Source organism: Chiloscyllium plagiosum, chromosome 12 (genome assembly GCF_004010195.1).
Source record: "Chiloscyllium plagiosum isolate BGI_BamShark_2017 chromosome 12, ASM401019v2, whole genome shotgun sequence".
NCBI lineage: Eukaryota > Metazoa > Chordata > Chondrichthyes > Orectolobiformes > Hemiscylliidae > Chiloscyllium > Chiloscyllium plagiosum.
Window position 1 is genome coordinate 11,702,010 of NC_057721.1, and position 10,875 is coordinate 11,712,884.

Here is a 10,875-nt window from a genome sequence, read left to right on the forward strand (position 1 = left end):
GTGGGATCTGTTGGGGGGCGGTCAGTGTGCAGTTCAGTGGTGTTGGGGGTGGAAGTGGTGGAGAACGCAGCAATGCGGGGGTGGGGGGTGTGAGGTCGCTGAACGTGTGACGTCAGTGATGACGTGAGGGGCGGAGGTGATATCGAGTGTGGTGCATGTGAAATCGTGAGGGGCGGGAGTGACCATGATGGTGGTGAAAGTGACATCATTGATCCCCGTAGGGATGGTAGCTGTACCAGCCTCCTGGATAATGGTGACTGAGCAGTTCTGGAGGCCAGGGGAATCTTCTGGAATGTTTGAGGAATGCTGGTTATGGAGGTGGGTATATAAAAGTTTATTGTACTCAAAGTTTTGATGTTTGAAATGGTGTTGAGAGTATGACTTCTTTTTAGGAGATAGGACAGGAGAGGTCCTTTGCAGTTCTGAGTGAGTGTGGCCCTCAGTTGAGGCACAGCTGACTAGAGAGGTTAGGTGCTGCCGCATTACTGCGAATGTGGAGCGCAGGATCCTGAAGGAGAACTGTTTCTGGTGGTTTTGAATCGGTAGTCTGTACTGATTGTCCTGTTTGGGTCTAAACTGTGCTGGTTTGAATGTAGTCTGGAGTCCATGTGGGATCAGTTGGCTGTGGAGGCAAGCATTGAGGAATCAGATGTGGCTGTGGTAGTGGGTCTGTTTCAGTACATGGTTGAAGAGCTTCAGGGCAGAGGAGATGACCTGCGGGGTTTCAGTGAGCGAGAGAGACTCAGATTCTTATGGAGAGAGGAGAACTTCTTCAATGTAGGCATCCTTGCAAGAGGATTCGTAGTAAGATTAAAATCAACCTTTGCCACTATAGACCAGTGAGCCTGATGTCTGTAGTGGGCAAGTTGTTGGAGGGAATCCTGAGGGACAGGATGTACATGTATTTGGAAAGGCAAGCACTGATTAGGGATAGTCAACATAGCTTTGTACGTGGGAAATTGTGTCTCTCAAACTTGATTGCATTTTTTTTGAAGAAGTATCCAAGAGGATTGATAAGGGCAGAGAGGTAGATGTGATCTGAATGGACTTCAGTAAGGCATTCGACAAGGTTCCCCATGGGAGACTGGTTAGCAAGGTTAGATCTCACAATACAGGGAGAACTAGCCATTTGGATACAGAACTGGCTCAAAGGTAGAAGACAGAGGGTAGTGGTGGAGGGTTGTTTTTCAGACTGGAGGCCTGTGACCAGTGGAGTGCCATTAGGATCGGTGCTGGGTCCACTACTCTTTGTCATTTACATAAATGATTTGGATGTGAGTGTAAAAAGGTATAGTTAGTAAGTTTGCAAATAACACCAAAAGTGGACAGTGAAGATGCTTACCTCAGATTACAGTGGGATCTGGACCAGATGGGCCAATGGGCTGAGAAGTGGTAGATGGAATTTAATTCAAATAAATGCGAGGTGCTGCATTTTGGGAAAGCACATCTTAACAGGACTTGTACACTTAATGGTAAGGTCCTACGGAGTGTTGCTGAACAAAGAGACCTTGGAATGCAGGTTCATTGCTCCTTGAAAGTGGAGTCGCAGGTATATAGGATAGCGAAGGTGGTACTTGGTATGCTTTCCTTTATTGGTCAGAGTATTGAGTACAGGAGTTGCGAGATCAAGCTGTGGCTGCACAGGACATTGGTTAGACCACTGTTGGAATATTAGATTAGATTCCCTACGGTGTGGAAACAGGTCCATCGGCCCAACAAGTCCACACCGACCCTCCGAAGAGCAACCGACCCAAACCCATTCCCCTACCTTTACTCCTGACTAAGGCACCTAACACTATGGGCAATTTAGCATGGCCAATTCACCTAACCTGCACATCTTTGGACTGTGGGAGGAAACCGGAGCACCTGGAGGAAACCCACGCAGACACTGGGAGAATGTGCAAACTCCACACAGTTGCTAGAGTCGAGAATTGAACCCGGATCCCTGGCGCTGTGATGCAGCAGTGCTAACCACTGAGCCACCATGCAGCCCTAATTCTGGTCTCCTTCGTATCGGAAACTTGAAAGGGTTCAGAAAAGATTTACAAGGGCATTGCTAGGATTGGAGGATTTGAGCTATAGCGAGAGGCTGAATAGGTTGAGGCTGTTGTCCCTGGAGCGTCGGAGGCTGAGGGGTGATCTTATGGAGGTTTACAAAATTATGAGGGGGATGGGTAAGATAAATAGGTAAAGTCTTTTCCTTGGGATAGAGGATTCCAGAATGAGAGGGCATAGGCTTAGGGTGAGAGGGGAATGGTATAAAAGGGACCTAAGGGGCACTGTTTTCATGCAGAGGGTGGTACGTGTATGGAATGGGCTGCCAGAGGAAGTGGAAGATGCTAGTACAACTGAAACGTTTTAAACGTTTTTGGATGGGTATATGGGCCAGGTGTTGGCAGGTGGGACTAGATTGGGTTGGGATATCTGGTCAGTATGGGTGGGTTGGACCAAAGGGTCTGTTTCTGTGCTGCACATCTACTTAGGTAAAATTACACTTGACATTTACATAAAGGACAAGTCCTTTCTTGAAACATTTATGAATACAACCATCGTTCTTTCACGGATGAAAAGAAAATTTCAAAAATGCATATATCTTATTCTAAGATCTTTCCAAAGCGTCAAAGCCTGAAGACAGTCGATGATGTGATGGGGATAATGGGGTACGTAGCTGTTTGATAGAAGTGGTTTGTGATGTTACAAAAGAGCCTGTGCTGCAAACTCAAATATCCTCTGTTCACTATGGACTATTTAATGCTGCTTAACTCTAGAGAAAATATATCAGTAAGTGTTTGTGACAGTGTTATGTTAATGGAACTCAAAATTATGAAGATGCTGTGCTAAATGAAAAGGACAAATATGCTTTGATAAATTTCTGTAGGGGCAAGTGTAGGTTATCTATTTTAGTGTAAGTCTTATTGCATGCACAGTTACACAGAAATATGTTGCAGAGGCTAGTGTCCCTGCTTCTGTGCCTAAAGATTTGAGTTCAAGTCTCACCTTGGGTGAGATGGCCAAAGAGGTGTTGTAACACAATCAAACGTCTTGATTTTAAGAGAACAAGCTACACAAGTTCAACAGATTCATATTTCATGCTTTCCAATGGTGAGGCAGAGAGTAAAATGACGGCAGCAGAAGCGAACCCAGGTTTTGACTATTTGTATTTAGCCATTTATTTGATCACTTAATAGTGCTTTCTCTTTGTGCATAGGTACCTTTAGGCTTGCTGTTGCTTTGTCGTGAATGGTGGCCGATCATATTGCTGTTTTCTTTCCTTACTTGTCATCTGTGGCTATTACCATTTTTCACTTGTGCTCTTTCTATATTTCAATCAATTTTTAACATTATTACAGTCATTGTAATGTTGACTGATATTGTCATTCTCCTTCTTCAGGTTTCATTTTTCTTCTGCAGCTAACAACTCTGTAATTTAAGTATTACTTGTCAGGGACACTCAACTTAGAATTGCGAACTGTGAGGGAGGTGTGGAATCCCAGAAGAAAATTGACAAGTTGGTGCAGTGGGTGGATAGGTAGCAGATGACAGTCAGTGCAGAGAGGCAGAAAGACCGTACAGTCTAGGGGGTGTGGGAGCAGAGGGACCTGTGTGTATATGTGTCCAAATCATTGAAGTGATTGGACCAGTGAAGAGAGTTGTAAATCAAGTATAGAGTGCTCTCCAGCTTTATTTACAAGGTCTTAGAGTACACGAGCAAGACGGCGATGTTGAACTTGTATATGACACTTGTTAGATCTCAGGCTGGAGTACTCTTGTCAGTTATGGGCACTACGTTATAAGAAAGATGCAAATGAATTGGACAGAGTGCAGAAGCAATTTGAGAACGGTTCCAGGCATGAGATTGGATTGAAGCTGGGCCTGTTCTTGCAGAGTGGAAGGCTGAGAGAAGATCTGATTGAGGTTTCCAAAATCATGAGCAAGCTGGACAGAGTAGATAGGCTGAGTGTTTGTAAAATAATAACAAGAGGACATAGATTTAAAGTTAAAGTTACGTAACTAAAACAATCTTTTCCACACAGCAAGTTGTTAGACCATGGAACATACTACCTGGAAATGGGGTAGGGGAAGGTTTGGTTGAGGCACTCAAGGGCATTGGATGATTATTTGGATCAAAATGCATTGAGCAACTTGCCCTCAATAGTTGGAAATAATGATTTGATACATTAATTGATTCTCAGGATTCGTTAAGGCTAATACATAACTGCAAAAGACAAAAAGACCAGAGGATCTGAAATAAAAACAGGAAGTGCTAGAAAATTTCAGGTCTGCCAGCATCTATGGCGAGTGACTTGGTTAATATTGAGTCCAATATAACGGTTCTGATGGCCAACATCCACAGTATTTTGCCTTTATATTACACCAGACAGTTTTTAGTTTTAGAAATCCTTGGTCTGGTTCATGGTGTTTGGGTATGTGGCCTCCAAGTTCATAATCACAACTGCCTGTGTATCAAGACAGGGCTTTTTTGGGACTATCGAAACCCACTGCCCTACCTGAGAGCAAACTGAACACTATGGATCAAAATTTGTAAAGCTCCTGGTTTGTATGGCTTATCATTTGTTTTATTTTTATGTAGTCACATAAGGGATGCTTTTAATCAATAAATCATATAGATATTTTCTACTTTAGATTGCTGCTTGCTTGCTTAAGATTTTTACTGTGCTCTGAAGAAAATGGAAGATTTTTGGCGAAAGCCAAGCCTCCAAAGCTGCCTCTGCTTGTTGGGCAAACCTTTGCGCTGTGCTAAGTGCATAATGAAAAAAGTTTGAAATTTCACTAAACTAAATCAGCAAAGCTTCTGCAGTTAATAAATTGTCTGGACCTTGAGAGCTAGTTGCATAAAATGGTTGAGTGTTTATGATTAAAGTTTTATGGTATGTCTATAGAATGTAAGAAATTCTTTTTCACCCATTCAACTTTTTAGTTGTCATCTGAGATGAGGCATTTGGACACCCAATTTTTTGCAAAATTCTAAGGAAATATTGTCTTTGCACAGAGAGCGCTTCTGTAATGAACAAATTGGAATCTGTTCTGATGCCCACCGTGGTTGAATTGACTAATGTTTTACTTAGCCCTGCAGATGAGTATTAGCCACTTTTAGTTCTTGCAGCCAAGTATGCCCTGTAAGAGCTGGTGCTCATCAGAGTTGAGAAATAATGTAAAACAAAATTTAGGTCGGAAAGAACCACAATGTTTCCAGAACTTAAAAAGAAATCTTTGAAATTGATAAGTCTCAAGAGCTATTGGATGTAAATTGAGCAATATGATACCAGGTGAATATGAACCTGTCAGTTTAAAAAATACCTGCAAGGTTCCAAATAGATTTATTTCAGATCCATGGCATGGAAATTTTGACACTGTGAAGAAAAATATTTTTAAGTTGAGGGAATAGCTAAGGTGAAATGATCACAAAGTAGATTGGATGCGAGACTGGCCCTAAAGCATAGTCATGCTAAATGAGTTAGCAAATCTTTTGGTGTGACAATGGATTGGACTTTATGGTCCAATCATGCATGGTTTCTGGCATTGTTGATGAATTCTAGTTCAAGAGGAATCATTGCAATTAAATGATTTAGAGATTGCCATTTTCCATTGTGTTGCATTAATTTGTGCCATTTATTTTAAAGAAAGTATCTCTCATTCAGGGTGAGAAATAGGCTGAGTTGGAGAGCATTCCCTAGGCAATTATAGCACAGCCAGAAGCAGGCTAAAGTTTCCTTGATACTGTGCTGATAATATGCCCTGTTATTAACACAAGAAGAACTACCTTAGTGTAGGGTTTTTCCATTTCCACACCAAACAACCTGTACCGGTATCAACATAAAAATAGTTTTGTGTTTTAAATGTACTTCCATAAGAGAAGCTGTTGAGTACAGGAAACTGATTCGACGCAGAGCCATTGCAGCCAGCTGGCACTTTGGACTTTCATGCCATCCCTAGACTGGCTTTTAAATTTGTCTGAGGCAAACAACTAGTCTCAAATCATCTTGGCAGTCACTTTCTTACTTCAACCTTTTGAGGTTGAGATGTGTAGAATTATTACAGGCACTGCATAATTTCTTAGAAGCTGTCTGTGTAGGCTTTTGGCTATTCCAAGTTGAGAACTTAACTCTTTGTTAACTTGCCTACAATTCAAAATTTTCAATTACCTACTTCACAGTTGGAAGTTGACTATCTCGTGGCAATTAACATGTCAACATGGAAAGTTAGCTGTGCAGGTCTTGCTTAAGGTCACTTTCTGGATGACTTTTGTAAAGCAGTTGTTCTAATATTTTAATTGGTTGTCATTTCAGGGCTACAATATTGATTACCCTGAGTAGATGCTCACAAAATAAATTTGTTTTGCTGAGTAATGTATTTGTTACCTGTACTGCAAAGATCCAATAAAACAAATGACTAAACAATAAGATGACAGATTTGTTTTCTACAAAGCTATGCATCAGTTCAGTCCAGTCCAATTCGAACTTAAAATCAGATTAAGGGACAGTCCACCTATTTCACTGGTGCTTTCTCTGCAAGACTGCCTTGTGAGGTAGTTGTCATACTGATTGAATATTCTAGCATAGATGTAACCACTAAAAATGAAAATCCCTCAACTGATAGGTGCTGACATCTGGTACATGGCTCCTAACTGTTGGCTCACCTCCTCCTTTAAATCTGTTGTTTTCTTTCAGTGAAGAATCCGGAAAGAGAGAATATGGATAATACTTAAGAGTCAGTTGTAAATATAGAAGCCGATGTTTCGGTCCATTTTGTCCATGCTGACCAGACATTCCAATCTGACCTAGTCATGTTTGCCAGCATTTGGCCCACATCCCTCAATACTTCCTATTCATACACCCATCTAGATGTTTCTTAAATATTGTAGTTATACCTTCCTCTGGCAGCTCAATCCATGTAAGTACCACTCTCTGCATGAGAAAGTTACCCCTCAAGTCCTTTTTAAATTTTCCCTCTCGCCTTAAACCATGCCCTCTACTTTTGGACTGCTCCCACCCTAGGAAAAAGATTTTGACTATTCACCCTATTCAGCCTCTCTATAACTCAAATCCTGCAGTCTCAGCAGCATCTTTGTAAATCTTTTCTGCACACTCAAGTTTAAGTCTGTAACTGGGCGACCACAATTGTATGCAGTATTCTAAATGTGGCCTTACTAATGATATCTCCGTTCCTATATTCTGTGCTCTGGCCGATGAAGGCAAGCTTGCCAAATGCCATCTTCACCATCCTGTCTGCCTTTGACTCCACTTTCAAGGAACTATGCACTTACATCACTAGGTCTGAAATGTGTTCTGCATTCTTGATACTGTAATCAGGTTTCATGTATCAAGTGGACTTACAGAGGAATTGATTTTTGCTTCTGTTTAGCTGCAGGTCAAAGCAAACTATTGTTGAGGGTTTATTCAATCTAGAGAGGAAACTATGTGACATCACCTATCTGCAGCATCTGACTTTCTCATTGGATCAAGGCAGTATATGGCCCCACAGTTGTGGAGAAAATTCATATCTTTGAGAACAAATATTCTAAATTCTTGACTAAAGGATGAAATTCCCTTGCAAACTTTGTTATTAAGAGTACAATTTAAGTTTTTATGCTGATGCAACATCTAAGATTTTGTAGAAACTACTTAGTCAAATTTGGCTATTAAATTGCCGTATTAATTTTGGATGAACATTTTTGCATCATATAAATACTTTTCTTTTACCTCTTCAGCAAGATCAAGAAAATGAACAGGAGATACCAATAACGTGCCTTGTGAAAGAAGGATGTGAAAAGGCTGACCCCTCTCAGTTTGAATTTCTTAAAGTTTTGGGACAAGGATCATTTGGAAAAGTAAGTCTTTGAAAGTTTTCTGAAAATATTTCACCAATATTGAAATATTAATTAGTGTTTTTCTCAATATATAGATCCATGGTCTAAGTGATTTGTTGACCCAGTTTGTAAATTATTACATTTTTCACTATTTGATTTTTAAATTTTTATTGGCTCCAGGGAGATTAGGGTCATCTCTGATTTTGCCACTAAACTGAAGTTATTTCATTAAGCTGTGATTTTGTCAAACAGTCAACAAATATGTCTTATTTGGTCTTGATCTAAGGCATCAATTTAAAGGTGAATTACAACGCAAGTAAGTGCATCATGCTATTACTAAGTCTATTCATCAATTTTTGTCAGTATGGAAGATGTTCAGCCAAAATGAATAGATTCTTGCATGCTAAGTGAATTGAGAAATGTGGGGATAAGTGAAAACTTGGAGCCATTCAACATTTGAACATGGTCTGGGAAAGAAACACAAAATGGTATAGTAAATTATGGCTGGAGATGCTGACAAATGAAATTAGAGGGGAAAGCCATTATCTTGGAACGTGAAGTTGGTTGGAGACTCTCGTAGCTACCTTTTTACCATTTTTAAAAGAAAATGTAGAAACTGAAGTTATGAAAAATGGATTAAGTACTATTTTCAGTTTTTAAATTTTGAGCCCACTATTTGAGAAAGGAAAGCTAAAAGAAAAGAGAACTACATTGTCCTTGGTAACAGGGGTAGCAAATGCTAATATTTATCGTAAAGGACATGATATTTTAACCCTGATAAAAATGATTTGATTGGGTGCAGCTGGATTGCGAATTTTATTAAGGATTTTACTAATAAAGTTGATAGTGGAATCAATGGATGTAGTAGATTTGGATTTTCAGAAGGCTTTTGGTAAAGTTCTCCAAGGTGTGATTAGCAAAATTAAAACATGATATAGGAGGTATGGAATAGGGTTTGGTTAACAAATAGAAAACAGTAGGACATTCTCCTGTTGGCAGATTGAGTAATAGGGTGCCACAAATTAGTGATTGTGCCCCAGCTGTTCATGTTAAAAATCCAATAACTTGAATATGGGGGCCAAATGTAATGTTTGCTCTGTGTTGTGAGGAGGTCTATAGACATCTTTTTTGGGAGGTTTTGGACAGATTGTGCAAGAACGTGACAGATGGAATATAATGTGGAAAAATATGAAATTATCCACTTTTGGTAGAAGGAATATTTTTAAAATACTGAGATTGGAAAGTGTAGTTGTGAAAAGGGACTTTGTCCTTGCAATAAGTCAATGAAGGCCACGATGCCAGTGCAACAAGTTATTAAGAAGATTAATGGAATGTCAGCCTTTATCAGAAGAGGCTTTGAGTACAAGATGTAGTGAAGCCTTAGTTTCAGTTGTAAAGAAGTTGGTTAGACTGTACCTGAAGTATTCTGTGCAGTTTTGTTCTGTCTACTTCAAAAAATATTGCTACAGAGGAAGTGTGATTAAAATACACCAGACTTGCTCCTGGGATGGTAGGATAGTCCTGTAGGAGATATTGGGCAAACTGGGCCTGTAGTATCTTCTGGCTCAAAGAATGTGAGGTGATTTCATTGAAATCTACAAAATACTTAACGGAATAGACAGGGTTGATTCACTCGATGGGGAGTTTATAACCAGGGAACACAATTTAAAAACAAAGGAGATGCCAGCTGAGACCGCAATGAGAATTTTATTTTGCGTTCTATGAATCTTTGGAATTCCCTATACTAAAGGGTTTCAGAAGCTCGATCTAAAGAATATTTGCCATAGAATTTGATAAATTTTTGGTTGTCAGTGATATAAATAGTTATGGGGAAGGTGTGTCTAAAAGACATTGAAATGTTTGATTAGCTGTGATCTTATCAAATAGTGTTGCTCGATGGCCTCAATGGCATACATCTGTATCTGTCTTCCTATGAAGGAAGAAAGCAGTTTGAATCAGTACTTCAGTAAAAGCTTCTAATTAAATGACCATTTTTGTGGTGGAAGAAAGTATAAAAATTAGTGTAGAAAAATGCTGACTGTTTTTCAAAACAAATTGTGATGTAGGATGAATGCGCAAGATGTTGAGGCTTACGCTATGTTCACTTATCCAATACAAATTTGAATTTCAAACTAGTACAGGAATTTTCAGCAACTTTTATCAAACTAAGTTATTATTAAGTGTCTGATGATGATGGGAAAATAGTTTTTTTTAAAACATGTACCATATACTATGGAGAAGCTTTACCTCAAAATCATTTAATCTCCTTCATCTGGAGAAACATTTTTTTCTTTTCGTGGACAAAAACAAGTTCCCTTCAGTTGTATTCCTCCTGTGCAGTGTCTATTTGATTCTGTCACTTGCTGGTTATTTACGAACAGAACCTCTACAGGAGTTTAAAGGCAGATTAAAAAATAAAACTATTCTGCATGAAAACTTGTGCATAATTTATCTACAATATATTTGGAAAAGCAAGGACTGATTAGGGATAGTCAACATGGCTTTGTGCATGGGAAATCCTGTCTCACAAACTTGATTGAGATTTTTGAGGAAGTAACAAAGAGGATTGATGAGGGCAGAGCAGTAGATGTGATCTATATGGACTTTAGTAAGGAGTGCGACAAGGTTCCCCATGGGAGACTGATTAGCAAGGTTAGATTTCATGGAATAAAGGGAGAACTAGCCATTTGGATACAGAACTGGCTCAAAGGTAGAAGACAGAGGGTGGTGGTGGAGAGTTATTTTTCAGACTGGAGGCCTGTGACCAGTGGAGTGCCAAAACGATCAGTGCTGGGTCCTCTGCTTTTTGTCATTTACATAAATGATTTGGATGCGAGCATAAGAGGTACAGTTAGTAAGTTTGCAGATGACACCAAAATTGGAGGTGTAGTGGACAGCGAAGGGGGTTACCTCAGATTGTAACAGGATCTTGATCAGCTGGGCCAATGGGCTGAGAAGTAGCAGATGGAGTTTAATTCAGATAAATGCGAGGTGCTGCATTTTGGGAAAGCAAATCTTAGCAGGACTTATACACTTAATGGTAAGGT

At 39.7% G+C, this 10,875-nt stretch overlaps 1 protein-coding gene across 8 annotated transcripts in view; it reads left to right on the forward strand.

Moving 5' to 3' along the window:
• Positions 1 to 10,875, forward strand: part of LOC122554978 (ribosomal protein S6 kinase alpha-3) — a 125,319-nt gene that overhangs the window by 35,610 nt on the left and 78,834 nt on the right. For all 8 annotated transcript variants that reach the window (XM_043700470.1, XM_043700462.1, XM_043700465.1 and 5 more), the window contains one exon: positions 7,730 to 7,849. In XM_043700470.1, the coding sequence (XP_043556405.1) occupies positions 7,730 to 7,849 (120 nt within the window). The remainder of the gene's footprint in view (positions 1 to 7,729; positions 7,850 to 10,875) is intronic.